This window comes from Vidua macroura, chromosome 9, assembly GCF_024509145.1.
Source record: "Vidua macroura isolate BioBank_ID:100142 chromosome 9, ASM2450914v1, whole genome shotgun sequence".
In the NCBI taxonomy this organism is placed as follows: domain Eukaryota; kingdom Metazoa; phylum Chordata; class Aves; order Passeriformes; family Viduidae; genus Vidua; species Vidua macroura.
Window position 1 is genome coordinate 23,424,085 of NC_071579.1, and position 25,184 is coordinate 23,449,268.

Sequence of the window (25,184 nt, forward strand, 5' to 3'; positions counted from 1 at the left end):
GGAGACAAGATTTTCACTTCACATTTGCACAATGCAAAGGCTCCCTTTCTTTGTCCAATGGCACAGAATGGAAGTCCAGAGCAAAATTCACCAGCTGAAGATTGTGGTGAACAGACTGTCTCCTCCAACCTGTTCAGTCACTTGATGGGGAAGAAAGCAGCTGGGACACAAACTAGTCCCACCAGCACAAACATCCCAACCTTGAAGGGCAAAGTCCATCCCCCTCAACTCTTGGGTGGCTGCAATTAGTAATACACATCAGAACATCAAGTGAGCATTAAATCAGAAAGAAACATAGTTTCTACAGCACCCCAAGCCACAGAATCCCCCATGACTTTAAGTGGGGCACGCTCATAGAACAGCAGTGCACTGATTCACAACCAACAGACAAGTGCTAAGCAATTGGACAGGATCTCCTCCCAGTCCTCAAGTCTCCTTGAGATGCCAGGCAAGCATGGCCATCAAAACAGATCCTCCTGCAACATGGGGTCATGACTGCAAGAGGGAAGCTCTGCTGGGAACCCAATACCTACAGGCAGAGTGACACAAGGACAAATATTAAGAGTCCGTTCTCAAAAAGAATGAGTTTCTCATAGAAATCCAGGAGGAGATCTAAAAGGTGAGAAAGAGAAGCCTTAGGAAAGGCAGAGAAGGGCAGAGCACTTTCCCTCTGCCCACAGGCTAGAGCAGAAATAAAAGGAGCTGGGATGTGCATCAGCCCCTAACAGCAGCTCACAGCCAGGGAAGCAAGCTCCAGGATGCTTCCCCCAGCACAGCAAAGACATCTCACAATGGTCAAAATGGAGAAGAGCTCATCTGTTTCAGCTGCTATGAAATCTCTGCATGCCAAAGCTGTTTAGAGAAGGGATGCTTCAGCTAACTAGTCTGCTTTTCTGCTGGCAAGGGTGAAACATCAGCCTCCTATTAGGTTTGCTGCCCAGGTATCGTCTAATTGTCACTCCAGTTTACGAGATGAAGATCTGCATTAAGATAAGACTGGATGAATTTTTGGGCCCAGAATGAAGGAAAACTAATTCCATCACCCTCCCAGTCTGAAGTGCCCTTCTGCCCACTGACAACTGCAGATCTAGAGAAACAGGATAGAGCAGAAAGGATTGTTACGGGTTCAAACGGCAATTTAACCCCAAATATCAAAAAGCCTGCTCACTTTGAAATAAACATACTTGTTTAAAGTGCCAGATGGACCTCACACGCTGATCTCCTTTCAAAGCAGTAAAGGCTGCTTCTGCATACTGTTTATGTGAGTCTGGGGCCAACACCAGGGTGAATGGTGCTCCCTTTCCACAGCAAGTGGACTTCCTCCCCTACCTAGAAACATCCCTACCACAATCCAAATCACTCCTGCTGAGGGATCACAAGATTGAGCAGAGATAGTCTTGAACCCTTGTGGATCATACAGACAGAAGAAATCTTGGAAGATCAACAACCCGGAGCCAATCCTCAGTCAGGATTGATCTTGTCCTACTCTGGACTAAAGCAACAGAACCCTCTGTCCTAACTGCTCATGGATCTTCCCTCTCCAGTTAGATCATGCCTAAAGTGCCCGTCTTCATCCTTAGCAAATGGAACACAGACACAGAGTCTCCAACCAGGCATGAGTCTACCATGGACATCCCATGGACCTCGCACCCATTCCCATCACGCTGACAGCATGCTCCAAACTGGTACACTGAGGGGACTCCAACAGCCCACAAACCAGCAAGAGGGCATGACCTCCCTCCCCTAAGGAAACACACTGAACTGTTGGACCAGGTAAGGCCACAGTTTAGAGAAATGACCATTTTCACTGAGTTTGGAAACAGCAAAGCCACTGGAGATCAAATTTAGAAATCAAGCCAATCAGACTAGTGCATATCTGTTTTTGCTCTAATTAGACTTCTTTCCTTTAAAAAAAAAAAAAAAAATCGAACCTCTGACTCTACAGTGCCCTAGCACCCCCACTCCATCCCAAACTTAGCAGGCATTTTTCTATGTTACAAATTCCAAAGGCAGCTAATTAGTCAAGACTCAGCAAACTCAGGTTAAAAAAAGAAGCCGCTCCAACTCCATCAGGGAGGCAGATGGCAACGGCGTGTTTCAGACACTGCAGGCTGCATCAGCACTTTCTCCAGCCGATGGTGTCTGAACAGGGAGGGCTGCAGACTGGAGGCAGCACAGCAGTCCCTCTGCCAGAGGGCCACAAACAGGTGACTCACTGCCATGAAGAATTCTTCCCTGGCCCACAACACACAGCCTGGAAAGGCACACCATTGATTTATTAATTTGCAAGAAGTGTTCACCTGCCATGGCTTGACCCTCAAGCAACAGTCCCAGCCTCACACAGACACAAGCAGTATTTAGTGGGGTACTTAAAGCTGGGCATTTCACCCTAACTTTTCTCAGATCTGCTTCCCACCTCACTCGCTGGGATGCAGGAAAAGATAGGGCAAGTGCCAATGGTGGGGGGAAGTGAAAATGTACCAGGGGAAAATCTGTGCTGGATACAAGAAGCAGTGAGCCCAGAGCCTATGCAGCACAGATGACTCTTCAAAGCAATCCCTTATGCCAGCAGGATCCAAGCCAGGTAGGCAAAATCTAATTAAAATGACGTCACCTCACACACAGGAGTCAGAGGTCCCACTGGACATGGTGCCCAGTGGTTCAGATATTGAGCAGAGACAAGCAGAGGTCAAACTTGCTTGGACTCCATCCATTCATACTCCTTGCTTTTCTTTTCTCTTGGTTTTGAGCAGGTCTTCACTTCAGACAGCCTTCCTTGTACTCTTCCCAATGCCCTGAGCTCTCACCAAAACCATAAGCCATCAGGCTACATAGTGAGCAGCATTTTCTGTTTGCAGCATCTCCTGCTCTCAATCCTGTCCCAGTCTTTCAGGACCTTGAGGCATGTCTCAGCTGAGAAGGAATGGAGAGGGCACAGCAGCAGGGGATACTTTACACCCATTGGGAATGTCAGCAAAGCCTCCCTTGGACCAGCCATAGGAAAAAAAAAAAACTGCACAATGAAGGTGGGATGCTGGATTTGCAAGATCACTCAGCCTCTGAGCCTGAGCAGATCACAGACAATAGGAAACTGTTTTTTCAGATGGCCAGTTCAGCATTTTCAGGTTCTCCTGCTGCCTACAGACACCACTACAAAAACCTGTACCATCTGCAGGCTCACTGCTGCCTTAGCTCAGTTATGGACTTGTGGTTGCACAAAAACATCTGTAAGGAGAACACACATCACATTGCCAAAGCATCTACGCAGAGCAATGAAGAGCAGGTGACCAGTTTCAGCTAGAGCATGACCACAAAAGACCAAGCTCTCCAGAAACACCATGGCCCAGATCCATGGCAGCAAACGTTCTCCCTGCAGTTCTCCAGTTCACTTTGCACTACAGATGCAGAGAATCACAACTCAGGGAACTCAGTGGCTAAGGAAGGTCCCACTCACTTCACTGGGATGCAGGATGCATCTGCTGACACATTCACACCCCTGTGTGAGGAGACCCTGACTGTGGGCTAAGGTACCTTTTGTGCTACACAGTGGAGGGCAACTTCCAGCTGAGAGGGTGAGGGCACCCATGCCCAGCACAGTTGACTGGGTCCTGACTTGGCAGGACAGCAGCCTGGACTCCTTATCTGTAAGCTTCAAAAGAGTCCAAAAGATAAGGAGGGACCAGCTGCCCTGTAAGCACTATTAAATCCTCTTCAAAACATCCGGCTGGTGTTCCCAGACTGGTGCTCCCAGACTGATCGATCAATAGCAATCAATTTCTGCTCACCAGCGAGAATTTGCAAGTGCCTGCTGCTCTCTGGAATGGGGCCATTAGCACCTACAGTCTCAAACTAATAGCCAGTAATGAACATTTTACCTATGCTAATAGCTGGGTGAATGATAAACAGTGATTTCTCTAGCATTGTTCACTGGGCTGCAGCAAAGGAGAGAAGATAAAGGAAGACATGGTGCTTCTCTGCGAAGTTGGCTACTTAGAGGAACAAGGAAGAAACAGATACCTAAAGAGACCAAGAACAAGAGCTAGGAAAAAGACATTTTTATTACATGTAAGTAATTACATGGGAGTGTCCAAGACAAAAGGGACTGAACACAATATAGCAACCAAACCCAAGAAGAAATACATTTACCCTATCTTTTAAGTTAAAAACTTTAAAAACTGGCACCAGAGAAGCACAGTTCCTGGGAAGCCATATCCTCACATGTCCACTAATTTTGAGTAACACTAGGAGTTTTCCCCAGTTGCACCATTTCCCTCCCAAGTGGATACTCTGTATGGATACTATGGAGTATCCATAGTGTGGTAGAAGGTCTGGGTTCACACTGACGCTGCTTCTCCTTGGAGACCTACCAGGGCCAGGCTTCTCTCCCCTCCTGAGGCCATGCACCTGTAAGAGTTAAACTCCAAGGCTGGTTCCAGCTCCTGCTTTGTGGGTTTAATACGCCCAGAGCTGTCGAAAGGGTGTTAAACTCCCACTCTTCCAGTTCAAAGGCGGCTTTGCAGAGTTGAGCAGTCTTAAAATGCGCAGCTTTTCAGAAGTGTGACCTTTTCACAAGATTTCCAATTCAGTAAAGGTTTGTTTCCTCCCTCTTCAAGCACGTAACTAATGGTAGTCATGAAACACCTCCTCCAACAGCAGCAGGCAGGCGGGCCAGGCTCCCCACTGGCCTTGAAATGTCATGACCGGCTGCCTTTGGTTATTGCGATGGTGCTTCTGCAAAGGCTCAAGGGCACAGAAAGTCACTGCACCATCATCAGGCATCAAGCCTTTGCACACTGGGTCTTGCACACATCTGCACATCTCCTCCACCCTGCGGCTGTCCCCACGCAGGGAGATGCCAGTGCAGACAGGGAGGGCAGCAGGAAAATGGACCTGGATCCACCACGTTCCCCTGCACAATGCAGGGTCGGTGCTGCCCCATGCACACAACCCCCAACCATCCACAGCAGGAGGGGTCTCTCAGAAAGCTATTCAAATCCCTAATTGCTCTCCTCAATAAATGCACACATCTTTTTCCTGCACATATCAACCTGAGAGACCTTTCCAGCCCTCCTCAATGCCAGATTGAGGTCACATCCACAGGTTTCACTGGCCATCTTTCTTCATTCTTGCTTGTCCTAGGACTTCTCCAGGCAGAAGGAGAGTAAGAGGAGAATTTTTAGGCATTTGCACCCACAAATCCTACAGCATACCAGAGGGGACACTTTCCACTGCATACCAGCCCTCACCCTATGCCCACTGCCCAGCTCATGGGCTCCTACTCTTGCCCCTCTCCACCAAGACACTTGCAGCTCCAATGTTTTCCACATGGCAATCCAAGAATAAAAACAGCCGCTGGGCAAACAAAGCAACACTTCACGCTGATAGGATGGACTCCATTGCCACCCAAAGGGACTTCTCCATCCTAAATGCCTGCAAACCCACAAGCCCCCAAAGAGCCTAGGCACAAGGTGCTGCTCCTGGCTCCACCTGCACTGCCATCCCTCTCCTTCAACCCTAAACCCCTGTACGCACCCTGTCGGCCCTCTTCTTCATTCTCTGTTCATGCTGCCTGGAAACCTCTTCCCATTCCCACACAGAGAGGGAGTTCTTGGGGGCAGCAGACAGTTTTCCCACATCTGGAAAGTGCCCCCACGTGCTACCTAGCTATGCATGAAGCACAGAACCATTGCACTGCTCTGTCAGACTCCCTTTCACATGTCATTTATTTGCCTGTAAATGAACTCAACATTTCATATTTTGCCCCCTTTTTCCCTGTTTATACTACAGGAATGGGGAATGTGCTGTTGTCCCCTCCAAGGGCAGCAATCCAGCTCTCAAAGGCTACCAATCCCACTGAAGATGGCACTACACACCCCCACCAAAACCAAACCTTTCCCACAGCTTTGTTGCCATGTTAAAACCAAGGACCCTTCTCCAGTTTCACCTTATTCCAGGGTGTCCAAGTCCTCACCACATCAGCAAATCACCGGACATTGGTTTCTTTGGAGAGAGTCTGTAGAAATATCCACACAGTCCCTACAGCTCAGGAGGCTTATGTTATCTTAAAATATCTGGGATTAGTAATCTAAAGACACGTCACACACTCTGGAGGGGGCAGTGCTACACAAACTGGTCTCAAAACCAGGCCCAATGAAGTCCAGTGCTATTAAACTGCTGAGAGTCACTGTCACTGATGTGCCAGGTATTTCTGAGCTAACTGACAGGACACATCACTGGTCCCAAAGTTTACAAACTCCTAATCCAAGGCATTGTCAACAATACATCTGATGTTTGGACGAAACACATTGTTTTTATGCTGACTAAGTTTCTCCAAATACAGGGCACAACATCACACAGACCAAGTTCAGAGCCTGGGTTATGTACTTCCCAGAAGAACTTCGGGCCAACCAAGGGGGAACTCCAGCCTTGCACCAGACTCCATAAACTTGTCACACAGTTCCGAGGCAAGCTGCGGCTAACCTGCATTTTGGCGTTTTCTCTACACAATGCATATTTACCACATGGGTTTGTTTGGATGTGTTTTGCTCATGACTTGCTCTCTGGAGCAACTCCAAATCTGCCTCCCTCTTAAGTTGTGCTACAGTATAGTCATTCAAACTGATTGCAAACATCAGAAGCGAGGGCTGATTTCTTCATGTGCACTAATTCTAGACTAGGTCACCAAAGTATTTTCATAGTTATGTCAGCACTGTCTAGACAAACCATTAAAAACAGGATGCAATGATCATCAGAAATGCAATGTCAAGTTTGTGCCCAGAGATACTGTGGGAGCCACAGGGAGAGAAGAAAGGCCAAACTTGTCCCATTCCCGTAGGTTTGCCAGAGTTGGCTCAGTTGTCACTTTTTCATTTAAGCAAAACTTTACCAGAGATCATCAGAAAAACATATATTTAACTGCAATTTTAAATAAATAAGCTAACATCAACAAGCCTGAAGAGCAGCAGGATCTTTTGAAGGATTCCCAGTGCAGTCACAAACCCATCTAAAACTGGCTCCTCTGTACTACTGGATGCCCATACCTTGCTACCAGCACCAAAAATTCTCACCAAACCACATCAGCATCCTCAGGACACCAGGAGAGCACCCTGTGCCACAAGTCCCAGCACATACAGCAGGATTTGGCTGTGAGCACTCACCCTCACCAGCCTCCCCCAGGCTCCCATGCTCACCACCAAACCCACAGCCTCCGCAGCCACGGAGAGCTTCTTGCTAACATCGTGCATCGGAACGGCTGCTTCCTGTTCCTTGCCACTCCTTGGCAGGGAACTCTTCCAAACTCCAAGAACATGAGCTGTAATCTCTGCAGAAAGGGACGTGCATATAAAAATCACCACTCTGTCAAAACAGAAAAATAATGCAGGAGCTGATCTGTGCACATTAATCCGCTGCAGTCATGAGGAGACAATTTCCCTGGAGAAAGTCATACATTAAAAGAAAAAAGGAGAAAAAAAAAAGGGAAGAAAAAAAGATTAATGTGACTTTGAAATATCACAAGCACCGTTTATCTTCCTCCTACCACCACAGGTTTCTTGTCTATTTTTCTCTCTTTTTTTTTTTTAATACAAAGAGCCTTGAAATTCTCTGTGAATGCAGCCTTTCTGTCTCCAATGTGCAAACATAGGTGCATTACAGTATAGCAAAAATATAAATATAGTGCCACCTGTTCTGTCAGTATACAATGTTAACATTTTTAATTAACTTAATTTTAAAAAAACACTATTGCTTTTCAGTGGCATAACCTCCTAATTACACTCAGAGTAGATTCATGCTCCTCAGACCTCCTACTTATGCTTGCAACTCAGTCACACACAAAGTTCAGCTTTTGGTACTTCTTTGTCAGCATGGAAGCTGAATGCAAAACACTGCTCCCCAATATACATTTAGGCACAGATAGAAAGCTCAGGCTGTGTCATGGACATGATCAAAAATTCAAGAACGCATTCCTTTTCTAGGGCAGGACTAAAGGATTTTTCCAGCTAAAAAAAGTAAAAATAAATAAGGTTCAATCCATGTAACACAAAGATGACAGACATGCTTAAAACCGAGGTGAATTGCATGAACTCAGCCTTTGGCAATCCTGAAGCAAATGAGCTCACCATACCATTTAGATTCTCATTTTCCCTTTACACATATCCCATAGATCATAAATACACATTAATAACTGTAACAGTCAAAGTTTACATTCGGCTGTAACATTTAGGATCAATACTCTTCAAATGACCTTTAGTAGTAATGAGCTGCCATAACACTGTCTTGAGGACATTAAATTTTTATTAGAAATACTTTACTACAAAGGTTCAAATCTCTCTATGCACTTGTGCACCCATACAAATATTCTCCTGTTATATTTTTCCTTGACAAAAATAAAAAGCAGGTCTTCGAAGGTTTTTGAAAAAACATGCAGTGTGGAGGCTTTAAATATTTCATGTTGTCAGATGTGGGGGCTTCTTTCTTTGTTGCTTTTTAATCAGAACCCATGAGCCAAGGGTTGGAAAACCAACCACTTTTCAAAGTGATAAATAGGAATTGTTCCCACGTGGCTCGAACGGGACAGGGCTGAGCTCCTGATTACCATAAGCCCTCAATTCGATGGGGGTGGAGGAGGTGAGAGAAGCTGGTGCTCCACCCGTGGAGGGATGACCCAGAGCAGACCTAGGTCTGGCCCTAGAGATCACCCCCCAGGTCCCCAAGGAAGCCATCCATGGGCTCAGCTCTGCTCCTGCCCCTGGCTCGTGGGGGTCTCCATGGGGACCTGCCATCAGAACAGATCCATCTCATCCGGCCCTGGCCAACTGAAAAGCAAAAAAACTGAAAGGTGAGGGAAAGCAGCTAGTCAAGATCCAGCCTCTCTATTATTTCTTTTTAAAAACAAGTCTAGTTCAAAGTCAGATCATGTCCACATTTCACTGCCTATTTTAAAAATTACAAATAATTCACAGGTTGGGGGGCTTGTAGCAATTTATTTCTTCACCTGCAGGTCCTGGACTCAAACTAGAGAGAAATCTGATTTTAGCAGAACAATGAAACCAAGTGGATGGAGGTGAAGTCAAACAAAGGAGACACAGGGGAAAAAAAAGAAAAATATTTCCCTGCATTGTTATTAGATGTCACCTCTAAGAGTTGCAAATTAAACACATTCAAGGCAGCACCATATACTGCAGTTAATGTCCTTTGAAGAACCTGCCTTGGCTCAGCAAATCAGCAGGATGCTGCAAAGAGCTCAGACCTGGCAGGGAGGGCAGCACGAGCACATTCCCACATTTCATTGTAAATTCCTCAGGTGTCTTGACTTTTAAGAAATATTTCAATCTTGCCTCTCTTGTTCACACTGATCTTAGTCTCTAAAAAACAATTTTATGATTCCCATACTGCTTTCTAGACAGTAGTGATCACACTGGAGCGGGGCACCCCTATAAAACCACCAGAAAAAGGCAGAAAAGCTGACCAATATTTGCACTCCCTAGACCCTTGATTTTTAGGAAGACACTCTGAAACCACCGTATGTATGTTTCCATGCCTTTGGAGAGCATCCTTCTTTCCGGGGGAGGTACCAGGAGAGCCAGCAGCAAGCCTGCAGCACGCACCCTGCCCACAGCACTCTCCTCCCCTGCCTCAGCAGAAGACAAATCACATCCCCCACCCTCCCAAACCCCTTATCTGGGTCATGGCAGTGGCAGCCCCTCACTACAACCCCCATTTCTCCCTCAGCTCCTGCAGCGGCTCATTAGGGTGGAGAAAGGCTCCAGTGCATCATCTCTGCAGGCTTGTGGAGGGGCTGATCCGCGACGGGTAATTCCCACTGCTTAATGACCTGAGACCGGCCAAGGCAGAGGTAAATGGGAAAGGGAATCTTCTCATTTGTTACCCATCCCCACATCCCGATAAAAAGAATGATTACACTTTTAAGTTTGAACAATTCCCTGCAGTTGTAGCCATGTCATATCTAGATTGTCTAATTTACATGCATATTCATAATCCCTGTGTATTTAATTAAATTCTTCAATCCCTGGAGTGTCTTTCCTAAACAATAGTAATTTATCTTGCACAGATAAGGGTGCCCTCGATTTATTCCACTCTGTAGCTAACAGCATTTCCTTCTGATCAAGGCTAGGAAGCAAACTTAAACAGAAGAAATCTTTAAATATATTTAAATTGCAAGATTAGGCTGCTTCTCTTTCTTTCTCTCTCACCCCAAGTTACCCTTTTAAAGAATAAACATTTTCTCCTGAGCTCCAAGGAAAATCTTTCACCCAACCTCCTGACAGCAGCTGCATGTTCCAAATACAGTAATGCTGCCCAAAACCCACAAGGCAAAGAGATCTCACAGACTTGGTGTCAGGAGCTACTGAGCAGCAGCTCTTCCATCCAAAGCGGTCCACGGGACATCCTCTGGATGCATCTTCCATAGCAGTCTACAAATTCCACTGCAACTCACAGCAAACAAGCCACACGCTAAAAAGCTGCAACCAGTAGGCTGAAGAGCTCTGCTTCTTTCCAGCCAATATCCCTACACTAGGGACTATTCCTCAGTGGATAACCTTGGGCATCTCAGAGAGGGCCAGTCACACACAGCAGCCAGCCTGAGATGAGGCAGCTCTTCAGAGAGCTGCAGCTGCCTCCAGACCGCTAACCCTATTGAAATACTAGCACAGGGAATTTAGCTTGTCCTACAATTAGAGAAGTGCTAAAATATTTAGCAAAGTCAAACCATCTAGAAGATTGCAATAAGAAAGGAAAAGAATAGAGACTGGTGCTGCTGCATGTTTTTTTTACTACATATTCCTCACACCCTGTTAAATTCACAGCTCTTAATACCTTTGCTTCCTCTCCCAAACCTCAGCCTGCAGATCCAGGATGTCATTGAAGTGGGGTGAAGAAGTGCTGGTCTCTCCAAAAGCCTCTTTAGCCCCACCAGTGCTGCATCACTGTTGCCTCCCAGAGCAGTGCCAGCAGTCCCTGCCAGGGAGGGCCATCCTGACCCCCACAGCAGGGATGCTATGCCCTAAGGAGACTCAGGGATAATCCCAGTGCTTCAGGAGATGTGGGGCCAGGGCTCCTGTCACAAACCATCTCCTTCTGCATCCACATTGCAGCCGAGGGCCAGGGCAGCCCTTTGGCTGGAGAGACTGCTCTCACCAGGGAAGCATCCCTCTGCTCCAGCCTTGCTTCTTAATCTCCTCCCCAAGCATCTGCTGCTGACCACTGCCAGACACAGGGGAACCCAGCCATTCCCTTCCCAACCAAGCCCTCGAAGCCTTTAGAGATGCTGTTACTATTTATGAAAATAGGGTCAGGATCCTGCTGTCACAGCTCCTTCCTGAGCTGCAGCGTCACCCGTGCTGTTGAGGCAGCTCTAGGAAAGCCCTCAGGAATGTGACCACTGGGACTCAATGACAGACAGGCTCCAAGTCCCAGCCACTAACACAGCTCTAGAGTAAAATCAATCCCCCACCTGTGTGTCCCTGTGCCCACCTCCCTGGGCAGCCTCATCTTCCAGTTTCACACACACTGCAGCCACCAGGTCATCCTCTGGGCCACCTCCAGAGCCACCACACCCCTATTTCACTGTGCCACCACACCACAGCCACGGCTGAACAACCGCAGTCCCGCACAGCCATGTCTGGCTGACACCACAGCCCCCACCTTTCCAGTGAGGTGCTTCTCCCCTCACTGAACAACAGAAGAAGCGATGGACGAGGAGGGCAGTGGTCTCCTTCAGCAGTGGAACTGGACCTGGCACTGTCCTGAAGGGGAAGGGGCTCGTGCAGTCAAGCTGCCCTGCCAGCACTCGGCTCCCAGCAGAGCCCATGGGACAGCGAGGTGTGCTCCCCACCCCCAATGCAGAGCCTGCCCACAAGACATCCTGCCATTGCCAAATCCTCCTCCCCAGGAATTCATAACTGGATTCAGACATTCCCAGCCTGTTACTTATTTCAATACTTTCAGCTCTGTGGAGTAAAGGGACATCCTGTCTTAAACCTGCTGAGCCTCACGCCAAAACGACATCTGCTTGGAAGGCAGCCCCTCTGGCTGACCCAGCCCTGGAGGGGTGCCTTCCCATCTCAGCAAGATCCCAAACATACCCTTGCACCCAACAAAGCACAGCCAGCTCACAGCAGAGCCAGGAGCACAAAAAGTTGCTTAGGCAAACCACAGCTCCCATTCCCACTTCAGAAGCATTGCAAGATTTTTAGGCCTTGGAAACATTTTCTTCCTACTCAGGGCATTTTTAGGTTAATGGTTCATCAAACCTCAGTCCAGGAAACTTGGTGTGGCCTACCTCTATGTGGGTGTGGGAATGGGTGGGGGAAAAAAACCTCTTGGGCATCAGGCCTTCCTACAGTGTTTGCACCACAGGCTCTGGGCTCAGCTGGGAACCACCAGAAACAAGCCAAAAACCAGGCAGGCAAGGGAAAACATCACAGTGCCCTGTGCCTCCTTCAGATACAGGGAATGCATTGTTCATCAATCCCCATTAAGTCATCCTTCCACATGCCTCTTTTCTATAGGGAAAGTTGAGAAGCTGAGCCATGACTAGAAACAACTAGTTTAGAAACAACTAAGCATTCATCTTTATCTTGTCTAGTTTTACTAAGTTTTTATGATTTTTCAGAGCCTAAGTCACAGCAAATTTTTATCATAACACAGACAGAAAGGTAACAGAGCAAAATTTCATCATTCTGCACCCTTTCCCAGCAAGTACAGCACCAGTTGTAAAACACCTCCAGTTCCCTTTTGCCTCTGAGATACCCCACAGGGAAGGCAGCCCACTGTGAGCTACTGGCAAAAAAACTTCCAGCTTAAGCAAAGCACAGCGCACGGGAACCTTTCAAACCATGTCACTGCAATGAATTTTAGAGATAATGGATGCTTGAGTTGCATGAGAACTGTGACTCAAAGTGGACAGTGATGCAGATGAAGATACTCGCTCTTTCCATATGCCCCCAACAACATGGTCAGGATGAAATCAGCAGCCTCATAAACCACTGAACATACTCAATCTCAAAAAAGCTGGCTGCTATCAAGCACTCCTGGGGAGGGTTAGCCAAAGAACCTGAATGTTATGTAGTGGGATGGGTCCCTTGAAGCTAAAGCAGACTGAGTCAAGAGAAGGAGGAGATGAAGAGAGCTCTACAAAGGGCTCCATGTCATCCAGGGGCTCAGGGAAAGAACAGGGTTAAGCTCCACTCTGCCCCATTTCAGAGGGCATAGCTTAAAGTACTCTAAAAACCCAACTGCTCATTCTTGGTCATCCTCACAAGCACTTGCTTTGTGCCTGCTGCTGGTGAGTAATATTTTCCACAGAGGCAGCAAGTGAGCAGAAGCAGCACACTAGAAGCCAACCAAGTTCACCATCATGAACTTTGTCACACACTGGCTGCAGTTCTTCTCCACCAAAACTTGCCAAAGCTTTTGAGGTCTAACCTCATCAGGAGCCAAAGGGAGAGAAGAGCACACTCCATTGTCCCACTCATTACCTTTCCTAGAAGAGATATGCTTAAAACAGGCACTTCCCTCATCCATTTTCCAGTCTCCAGGAGTCATCTCCTAATGCAACAGGAGGCCAATCAAGGTGAAGCAATATGGCAGAAGCTACAAAAGGAGGTGACAGGGACAGCACAGGGACTGGAGCCTTTTGAGTGCACTAAAAGCATCTGTCAGTGATGCCAGCTAACCTCAAAGACAACCTAGTGAGACCCTCAGCTTCTCAGTCCAAGTCTTTAAGAGAGCTCAGCTGACCTCAGCAACTTCCCAACACACCATTACAAGATTTCCAAGTAGAATTTACAGCCTGATTTTTCTACTTTCAGGCCAGATGCTTCTTGTTTTAGCAAGTACCTCAAATATGGCAAGTCCACATCTTACAGATCAAATAAGGCAGGCTTGGAAAAGGGGAGACTGAATACAGAAAAGATACTTTCCAACAGGAAAAAAAAAAAAAAACTAACTTTTGCCTCAAACATACCAGACACAAGGGACAAATTAAAAAGGGAAACCATAAAATGCCTGCCCAGCTCCTTTTTTTAATCCTTACATCTGCTTCTTTACAGCAAAGTTCCATCTACTGTGTATAATTAGATATATGTTCCATGATTGTGTTCTATACAGATTTGAGACTTATCTCTACATTTTTTAACCCCAAAGAAGTTTAATTGGACCAAAAGCTGCAGTTAGAGCATTGCCTCACTCAAAGTTCAAAGAGGTGCTGCAATGTCAATGGATGAAAGTTTCAGCCCATGGTCTGCAGACTTGTACAAGGCAAGAGGAACACACCAGCTTATTGCTGCCCACCTTAAGCTCCAGGAACATTTAAAGGCTACACACCATCCCCTGACTACTCTCCAGATCCCACATTCAGGTTCATGCTACACCACACCGAACCCAGGGCAAAGTCCAGTAGGTTCCCCAGAACAGCCCCGTGCTCATCCTGGCCCAGCTGCAAGCCACAAACCAACCTTTTTTGTTGTTTGCTAGGAAAAGATGAAGCTTGGTTGGGTTTTCTTCATCAGTTAAAGGGTTATTTCCTTGGAGTTGGGAAACCAGACAGAGAAATAGAAGGCCACCAATTCCAGTGTCAAAAATCCAACAGGCCAAAGTATCCAACTGGTACTGACCTTAAGAAACTCCAAGAGCAGCAGGTCCAGGAGATGAACATGACCCAGATACCCAAGAGCAAGACAATGCCAAAGTGGGAGAATGGGATAGGGAGACCAGGCAATGGGGATGCTCTCAATTTGCAATCATTGCCCCTTCCTAATTGCTTTGGCATAAAGGAGATCTCAATCTCATGCCCCCCACTTTGTAATTAAGCACATAAAATGTGCACAAGGATGGAAGGAAACTGTCTCCACTTATAAGGGAAGGACTAACCACCCCATGCTTTACTGGGGCAGGGAAAAGAGCATTGCTACTGCAAAACACCCAAAAGTACAACCCATTCCGCTTACGACCAATGCTGTGGGCACTCCTGGGAGAAGCTGATCTGCCAGCATCTCCACCAACCATGAGGAAAATCAAGGAGATAAGCAACGCTAGACATCCACCAGCCGAGCTAAGAGGATGAAGCATTTCTCTGGAAACAATCGGGTTCTCTAATAACAAGGCTGCAGCAGCGGCGTGAAAGGGAGGGAGGAGGAGCAGGCGGGGAGAAAGGGACTAGCTGGATATTTATCCCATCCTCATCTTTGTGTTATCAGTACCCCAGTATCAGCATTGTTCAAAATGGCTGCTTAGATGGTTGCCAGCAGCAACAACAGAATCGGTCCATCTGCTGGCATTCTCCTTAATCTATCTCAAACACTCGTCTTCTTTTTAAATGCACACAGGGGAAAGAAGGGGGAAAAAAAAGTCTGCCTTGTACAAAGAAACAGAATCCTCCTATAACAGAGCCTTTTAACTAGATTTTATGCCACCCCTGTTTCCAGGACACACAGACAAAAGTTAATTTTCCGATAAAAGAACCAGTGTAAGGTGCTTTTTTGTTATGAGATCAGAAAGCAAATGGAATTTGAATTGTCTGCAGTGGCATGTATCTGACAAAGATTAATTTAAACAGATATTGTCTCTGAAACCAAAGTCCATTGAGCGGCTTCACAGCCTATCAACCATGCGAAAGCAGCTCCTTAGCAGCACTGCTGACTCCACCACTTTCTTTAAAAATGGCTTAACCTATTTCTTGTAAGATAAAAGGTCATATATAGTTCTATTTTACAAACCAATAATAGCCAAAGCCACACCAAGCGAGGACAATCGGGAGAAAATAATAACGGGGGGGGATTTCCTCCCCCTTCACAGACAGATGCTTGACACTTGCTGGGCATTTTTCAAAGCACGCCGGTAGTGAGCGGCTGCAGCACCGCCGCAGAAATGTTTCTACAGCCTCAGAACAGAATAAAAACCACGGGGCCTCTGCAGGTCGCCGGTGCAGGATGCAGGAGCCCACCCCGGGGTGGAGATGCTGCAGCAGGACAGCCCACCACCAACGGCATGGGATGCTTCCTTCGCTGGGATACAAAGCCACAAGGCTGCAGGGACAGGCACAGGGGCTCCAGCTCCCTTGGCCACGGGGCCAAGCAGGCAGGGGCAAGCAGGAGGAAAGACCTGCTGCTCCCTGGGTGCTCACTCAGCCCCCAACCTCTCTCTGAACACTGGGGTATTATTTCTCCTTTTAATCACAAGAAACAGATCTGTGCATGCCATCAGCGGGCTGTGCGGATGGAGACAGCTGCTCAGACTTCAATGGGACACACACACAGAGGGGGGAAAAAGCTGCAGAAATCCAAATCCTACAATTTCTTCCCTTTTTATTTCCAGTTTATACGGAGCACCGCAGGGAAAACGCTACCAGACAGTTTCAGAGCATTTGATATAGCAACGATCCAGCTTTGGGAAAAGAACGAAGGAGAAGCAAAATAAAAGATGACAGCCAAAAGCACTTTTAATATAGTTTTAGTACTTTCAAGAGAAAGCTTCTGTACACAGAGCAGCCAATGAACTGTTACCAAAATAAACACAACTGGCTTTAAAAAAAAATTAGAAATGTCTTTCTGATGATAATAAAGAAAATCAAAAGAGATGAGAATTAGCGAGTGAGACAGAAAATGCATTTATTTTTCATCCCCCAGACACACTTCTTTTAATTTGGCATCCAAAACCACTGTAGTTCATTAATGGAAATTTTATTTATCTCAGGAACCATTTGCTGCTTTGCCACTTCTTTGACAGGGCACTCATCTTCATCAAGGCAACCACACAAGGCGCAGCACAAAACATCTCCTGCCACCCCAGCCTTTAAACACCACACAGCACCAGTAACAAGGAATGCCTGTGACTTGTGTCCCAAAGCAGTCACCCACATGCTGGTATCAGTCAAAGGACAGAGGCCAGGGCTACTGGTCAGCATCCAGAATGGGGGAACAGCCTGCCTGGACCTTGCCAAGGTCCCAGACACCAAGCCTCTGGCGTTCCCACGGGGAATCCCCCCCACTCCAGCAGCTGCGGGGACACGGGCACCGTCTCCAGGTGCAAGGACAGCAGCCAGGCAGATACCACGCTGCATCCTGCTGAGCAAAGCTCAATAATGATTAGCGGCCCCGGTCAAACGAGCTGGGTGGCGAAGGTGCAGGCAGCTCATTATGGGCATCAGCAAGGGGGACACAGACCCCCCCTGCCCCATTTTAACCCGGGGCGACAGCAGCAGGACATTTGCAGACAACAAGCTGGACCAATATATCCGCATGCAACCCTTCCAAGCTGGCATCCCAGCAGATCTGCTTTCTAAGCACATTCATGTCTTTGTTTTTAATGAGAAAAAAAAAAAAAAAAAAAAAGAAAAATCCCTGGCAACACGCACCTACAATGCAACACGTAAAAGCCCAGGGTTTTATTAATTTGCGCATTACTTTAAATGCACCATTTTACAAGGACTAACCTCAATCCTGCACAAAATCCTAAGCCGTAAGCTTGAGACAAAAAAGCAAATGCTCTTAAAACGCAGCACTAGAAAATCCATTTTGAGAGAAACGTGGTGGTGGTGTTGTGCACAGGTGAATCCTCAGCATTTCATAAAACACACCCACCATGCCAACCAAGTGGAATCTATTCATATTTAAACATCAGGATTAAAAGAAAAAAACCTTTGAAAAATTGCATTTTATTTCTGGGACATTTTATTTTAAAACCATGATGATGCTTTTCTACTCACATTCCCCAAGAAGGGATTGTGAAGGACCTGTGTCTCTCTGAGATGTTATCAGGACCTTTCCCAACTCCTGTTGTAATAACACAAAAGAACTTGGGGGTCAAGCCCATACATCAAACCCTTGTGAATACAGGTGAAAAATGAAATGGGCTCATTTTTTTCTCTCATGAGCGTGGAGGACAGCATCTCCAGGACCTTGGCAGCTCTGTGGGCAGACAGGGAGAGCTCCCCACTGCCATCCCACATCCTGGCTCCAGATGCTAGATTTGTCCTATTGCACTTATTAGCACAGCCAAGGTTTGGTGTCTTTGACTTTTTGTTTTCATCGGAAAACAGATCAATTTCTATTGATGCTGATGCCAGAAAAAGCGAAGGCTCAGCAGAGGTAGGAACCAGTTACCCAGAGAAGTCACTTTCCTCCCCTCCTTTCATCCCCAGAAGACCAGGACTATGACAATGCCATGACACAACCTGTTCAAGACAGCATCAAACATACAGCAGAACACACCACAAGTTCATTTTAACACCCTCAAGATATTCCACACCTCCACCTACTTGCAAAATAAAGTCACTGGCACCAGCCACAGATGGAGAGATTGATAGAGAAGCAGGTTCAACCACCACCTGACTCCTGCTGAGCAAAGCCAGGAGGCCATCCCAGTACCCACCTATTCAGGTATCTTCCACTGCCCTACCAGCAGAAACAAACCCTGTGAAAAGCAAAGGATCCTTCCCTACCACCTCACCCAGGATGCTACACGAGTTTGGTTCCTCAGAGAGTGGCCAGAAGAACAAAGTCAAAGCCTCACACGCCTGGGAGAAACAGCTTAACCCCCCAGCAACCCCCACAACCCCCCAGCTCCAGAAAAAAATTCACTCACTTCACACACAAAGTTGCACCATGCAGCAACAAGCCTCGGCCTCACACTGAAAATCCCCAAGCCTGCCCACCTTGAGAGGGTGAAGAGATGCTGCTGCTCCCCCAAAAAACCATGCCCAGCTCCTCACCCACATGAGTTACTCCAGCCTCAAGAGCAGCAGGGGAAAACCAACATCACTACCAAACACAAAGCTGTCCATGTCACCTAAATGCAAAACCCCTGAAAAATAAATGCAAGCACAAGGTTGGCCATGCTATTCATCTGAGCTAACCCCAAAGGGGAGCAGGTCTCCCACTGGGAAAGGGGAACAGGACATAACCCCAGAACCACCAAGGACTCCATCTCCCCCGTGGACCAGGTCCTCCTCCAGGGCGATGTTCCAGTATATGCCAAGGAAATACATAAGCCCACAAACTCTTCCATCCTAATACTACCAAGATTATTTTTTTTAAACTTTTTTTCTTTACAAAGAAAATTAAAAGCTGACACACCACCAGACAATTCACAACTGAATGTGACTTTACAGTGCTATCAGATAGACAAGCTCATTTAAGTTTTCCAAAAGCCCTATCTGAGGTTTGGGGGACTAATCATAAAACATCTAACATCAAAGCAAGCGTCAAATAACAGCAAAGCACATTCCCTCACACAAAGCTTCAAAAACAAAGCAAGCAGGCACATGTGGTTTATGTTATTGCAGTTTTAGCACAGTTAAATATTTCCTAAAATATTCTCCCTAGATGTGAGCAAAATTAAAATCTGCTGTGAATGACACGCAACTTGGAAGCTGAAGACTAAGCTTTATAAAGCACAGGTGAGCTGAGAACAAACTCCTATTGCCAGCTCAAGCTAGAAACTAGGACTCATACACTGAAACATGTTTCAAACCTATTTATTCTTAAAGCCAACACTAAATATTTTATTTCTTGTGCTTTATTTTTCAGAGCTCTGGCCTCTAAGTTAGTATCATTTAATTAACCACCTAGTTCAAAAGACATCCCAGCCTCAGAGGATCTGTTTATACTCTTTGAAAAAGATGCAAAAGCCAATAAATAAATCTGCTTAAAATAAAAGGTTAAAATTCCAGCTGTCATCCCAGCTCTCCCTGCACTACCAGCAAGAAATTCTGGTGGTTTTCATCATCTTCTTTTTCAGTTCCTATTATAGAGTCCAGAACAGGCTCAAGAAATACCTCACCTATGAGGGAGCAGCAATAAACAGATCATAAGCTCTAATGCTTAATACTACTTTGTTTTAATTGTATGTTAAGAAAAAGATAATTAGAAACCTAAAGAGTTTAATGTATATTTAAAATGTACAAGAGTTTCCATCATGATAGGGCTAATGAACCTCTGCCAGTTCCTTTTATGTGGTTTAAAGTATTTTAATACATAGGGTAGGATCAAGTAATCTACCCATAAAGAAAAACAAAGTAAAAATTAATTAGCAAATTGGATACATGTTGCACAACAAGCATCCCATACAAAAATGAAAAGGATATAGAAAAATGTAACTCCCTTAGCAGCACTCAGACACCCAGGACACCAGGATTTAACCTGAAAAAAACTTTCACATCCCATGGCATTCCTTCCAAACCTGCTCCTGCCGGATACAGCTTTAAACCCAGACCCAGGAGGAGACCAATCTTTACACAAAACAAAGGCAACCACAATTCGCCCTAGAGAGCCCCATCAAAGTGTTTTCCCCAAAATAAACAGCTCTATAAAGCAACACACCACTGGATATAAATTTATACTCTGCTCCATACCACGTCACAGGGGCAGGAAACCAAACGCTCGCCTAAAAGTGAGCATTTTTAGGGGAGAAGAAAAAAAGAAGCTTAAAACCTAAAAATAGTTTGGAAAAAAAACCTAGAAGTGGTTTCAACCACATTGGAACTCATTGGTATTTTTACCTCTGAAGCTACATTTCAATAGGCATCATTACAAACATAAACCAACACAAGCTGAAAACTGAAGTGCAATGAAAAGCTTCCAAATCTGAACTCCTCCAATTAAAATGCATTTACAGATATCATTTACAGGTATCAGGTCTTGCTTAACCTCTGCCCAGTCAGAAGGCTGTTGAAGCAAGGTTAAAAAATGCCCAGCACCTACATGTCCAGCATAGACACCAGACTAGGAAACATGGGATGGTACTCATAACTGACCTGCAAAGCATTGGATAAAATATCCAGAATTAATTGCAGGTTTGAAAGAAACAGGCTCCCTCCAAGTGTTTACAAAGCCAGAGCATTTTAAAGCCCTGCTTCATTGTTATTCTAACAGCAAAAGTAAATTCTGCCTATGTACTTATGGCTGGACCGCATACCTTCCCATCGGGGCACAAAGGCTTATCTGTGGGTAAGGAGCACATACTGTGTAGGTTCCTAAGCGGCTGGTTACAATCCAAAGAACAACTCAAAGCTCGATGCTTCCTCTCGTAAGTCATTGTAAAACCAATGAAAAAGCAGAATTCTCCCCTAAAACTACCCAGGACACTTGCCCGCACTTGCCCACCCATCAGCACCCAAGACCACTCGAGGGCAAACCATATTATACCATACTGGGGAGCACAGGCGAGAAACATGAATTTGTTCTGCCAGATCACAGCTTGCTGTCAAAATCCACCAAAGGTCTTTTCTCTCTCCAAAAACCCAAGAGATAATAGCGTAAAAACTTTTGTTCATAAATATTTATGCAAGTGAACTTGTTAAAAATTAACCGCTGTCGTTAAAGGTTTTGTATCCTTTAGGATTCCCGGCATGCAGTGCAGTTGCATGCTTTATATTAAGCCTGGCATTTCTGCATTCCTTTCCTGCATGCTTTTGTCATTTGTCTAAAAATTAAAAGAAAAAAAACCCACACACCACACACACACAAAGACGGGATCTGTACACATAATAATAAAGCAGTTTTTAAGAAGACAAAGATGCCTGTGTTCAACATCCAAGATCTTTCTTTGAGCAGGGAAAAAAAAAAATCAATTTAATGACTCCAGTGAGATCAGGGTTTAAGCCTCGTTTAAGTTTTACTAAGCATGAAGGAATTATTGGTTGATAATGTGGCATATATGTTTTTTCAGACCTGCCAGCTTTATAAGCACGAAGGAGCCAGAGCTTGAAGCACTTTGTGCCCATAAGCACAACCTTTGCCCCTCCACACCATCCTCCATTGCCAGAAGGTCATTCCTCCTGGATTTTGTCTGTCAATTTTTCAAAAGGATTTTTCCAACCACACAGAGAAGGAATTTCACATCTGTACTGTCCCTATTTTTTTTCCACAGGTCTGAGTCAGAAACACAACTGTATAAACATCTGATTTTTATTAACAGCAAATCTCAACTGTGCAAACCTCAGGTCATGGCACTGGGAGCCGGTGGTGTCCGTTAAAGGGATCCTTAGAGGGGAACAGTAGTTTTGATTTAGTGCTGGAGAGCATCAAGGAAGCCAGGGCTGGAGTTTTATTTTTTCCCAAGACATAATGGTTCCCAAGTTCCTATCTTAATTGCAAACATACACAGCCACAAAGTGTTTGTGTCTCTGGTGGCTGGAGCTCTTCCACCTCACCTTCCAGAGGCATCCACAGGATGGATGTGGAAAGTTGGCGGAGGACATCTCAGCCTTGCCTCCAGTCTATAAACACACAGCCCTTCACAGCCTTTTGTTTGATGTAAATTTTCCTCCTCCAGCTCAGGGCTGCAAGGCAGTGCTGTGACGTGGCTGCTCCTGGGACAAAAACAGAGGTGTCTGACCCCACGTCACCCACCCACTGCCATGTGAAGAGAAGCCACACTACAGCCAAGACCCAAACCTTCCCACTGCCAGCTCCAAAGGCAAATTCCCATGGCGAGCATCCTGCACGCCCCTTTCGGGCTGTGAAAACAGGAGATAAATCACCCACCAACTCTGCAGCGAGCGCTTCCAGAACATGCTGCTTCATCTAAAAAGCTGACGGCTCGGAGGACAATGAGCGCAAGCTCTGGTTTCAAAGCTTAGACTTGTCAGGAGGGACATGAAACACCAGAGCCAGGACCATCCTCTCTGTTCTCTGGCTCGCCAAGAGCAGCAGCAGAAAATGCAGGGAGACGGGGCAGATGGGATGATGGATACCAGCACTGGCAGTCACTTTGGGATGGGACTGCTCTGCTTCGTGTCCTGCATGCACCTGACCCCAGTGCTCACCTACATCCTTCACAGACCTGGATAAAGGCTCAAAGCTATGTTCCAAAGACAAATAATTTTAAAAACTGATTTTAGAAGAAAATTCCTTTGTACTGAACCAGTCCTAGGTTTAGGCAACCGTCACTTCTGTCTCCCACTCCCACACCAGCTCACTGCATCCACACCTTGGTGGGCATGTCATTAAAACATCACCCTCAGCAAGCTATTATCTTCCCTCCCCCCTAATTTTAAAGTTCCTGAAGAGCTACTCCTCTCCTTCTAAAAAAATAATTTGGTTTTGAGTCTCACAGTATTTTAAACAGAATAATTAATCATCTTAACACAGCCCTTACAAAATATTAATTCACGCCAAAAAAAAAAGGCTATAATCATATCCTCAGAGAAAAACCTTTTGTGCTTCAGGAATTTTCACTGCATGTCCTCAGAGGTGGGAGGAGAATTCTTCTGCTGCCTCCTATTCTCACATCTCAAATGGAAAATGTTTTGATAATGCTCTTCTGAATGTAAACTGTACCAAATGGGATTTTTATTATTTTTTTAAGCAGCTTTTTTTTCCCCAAAAGGAAGAACGGCTCTTTAAATAAACAGAGCGAACTAGCCGTTCCTTACAACAAAAACCACCCTCCCTTCACTCATTCACGCCATACCCTGGCACAAAACGAATTTACATTTCGCATTTGCAAAACAAATTCACGCCTAATGTCATTTTAATGGGAACGCGCATTTCAATCCCTTCCAATAACAACGAGGAGCGGCTTATTCTATGTAAAACACCCCAATTTGTTTCTCTTTAAATATATGCGGATTTCAGCTGGAGACAGGGGCTAGAAGGATAGGGGAAGAGGAACATTTCCTCTCCGGCAATCCCCCTCCGCCAGCGCACACAAAAGCCACCTGCCCATGGAGAGAAAACACGATGCCATTATTCCCATCGTCATTCCCACGGCCCCTTCGACACCGAACGAGCGTGAGAAGGCCGTGCGCCTCCGTCCCGGACAGGCGCATCACGCCAGGTCACCGGTGGTACCCGCGGGTCCACCCAACTTGTCACCCCCCACCGCTCCCTTCGTTCCCCCCGAGCCAGCCCCGCTGGACGTGCCCGTGCAGGGGCTGCGAAGAGGAAAGCGGGGGCTGATGCCAGCCCTAGAGATGCTCCAAGCAGGGAAAGCCCCTGATGGAGAGGACAAAGAGGAACGCTCGGAGCTGTTGGAGAGATGCATTATGTTTATAAGCCCATCTCCCGGTGGAAAGGACAGGACCTCCGTGGGAGCGCGGGTGGGGGTGCTCAGACGTGAGAGGGACAGCGGCTCAGGGGTCGGGGAGGGCGGCAGGGCTGTGTGCCCTCCACACAACCCCCCGACGGGCACTTGTGGGGGGGGGGAGTGGGGGAGGAAAAGAGGGGTGGTTTTTATTTTCCCCCTCGGACTGGACGGACGGTGTCCAAGCTGCAGGCAGCTGCCAGTGACCCCCGGGCAGACGCACCCCCCGAGGCGGGAGGAGGTCACCCTCGCCCTCCCACCCCCTCAAACCCCAAGCCGGCATCTTCCCGAAGGAGCGCACGGCAGTCCCTGCCCCCGGGGCAGGATTTTCCTGTCAAACCACAACCGCGCCAGACAAAAGGCTTAAGTGCAGGAGGGGATGGGGAGGAGGGGACGGGGACGGACACAGACGAGCCCCCGGGGGCCCCGTCCCGGCACTCACCGACTTGCAGCACGTTGTCCACCGCGCCGGTCTCCAGCAGGCGGATGCCGCGGCGGAAGGGCAGCCCCTCGCCCTGCGGCGCGGCGGGGGCGGCGGGCGGCGGGGGGCCGGCGGCGGGGCTCTCCTCGCCGGCCGGGGCGGGGGCGGCGGCGGCCGAGGGTCCCCCCGCGGCGGCGCTGGCGGGGGAGGCGGCGGCAGCGGCGCGGCCGGGCTGGAAGCTGGAGTACATGCAGATCTGCCGCTCGCTGCGGGGGAAGCTCCAGTAGACGATGCGGCGTTGGACGGGCTCGGGGATGCGCTGGAAGCGGCCCTCCACCCGCTCGAAGGCCCAGCTCCCCGCCACCCGCTTGGCCGCCGCGTCCAGCAGCGACTCGGGCTGCAGCAGGCAGCCGGTCCCGCCGCCCCCGCCGCCGCCGCCCCCCGGCCCCGCCGCCGCCGCCGCCGGCCCCGCCGCCCCCGCCGGCCCCGCCGCCGCCGCGGGGCAGCAGCCGGGCAGCGCCGGAGCGGCCCCGCTGGCCCCCGCGCCCGGCCCCGCCGAGCCGGCCCCCGCGGCTCCGGGACGGGGGTGCACGGCCCCGGTGCCCCCCGCCGGGCAGGCCCGGGAGCACAAGCGCTTGGGGCCCGGGGCGCCGGCGGGCAGCGGCGGGCGGAGCAGCTCCTCTCCCTCTCCTCCCTCCGCCATGGCTGCGACCGACTG

At 47.6% G+C, this 25,184-nt stretch overlaps 1 protein-coding gene across 1 annotated transcript in view; it reads right to left on the reverse strand.

Annotated features, from left to right (window-relative positions):
* The window catches only part of ZSWIM5 (zinc finger SWIM-type containing 5), a 97,492-nt gene extending 72,308 nt beyond the window's left edge, over positions 1-25,184 (reverse strand). The window contains exon 1 of the mRNA XM_053985352.1: positions 24,488-25,184. Within this exon, the coding sequence (XP_053841327.1) occupies positions 24,488-25,169 (682 nt within the window). The 5' untranslated portion in view covers positions 25,170-25,184. The remainder of the gene's footprint in view (positions 1-24,487) is intronic.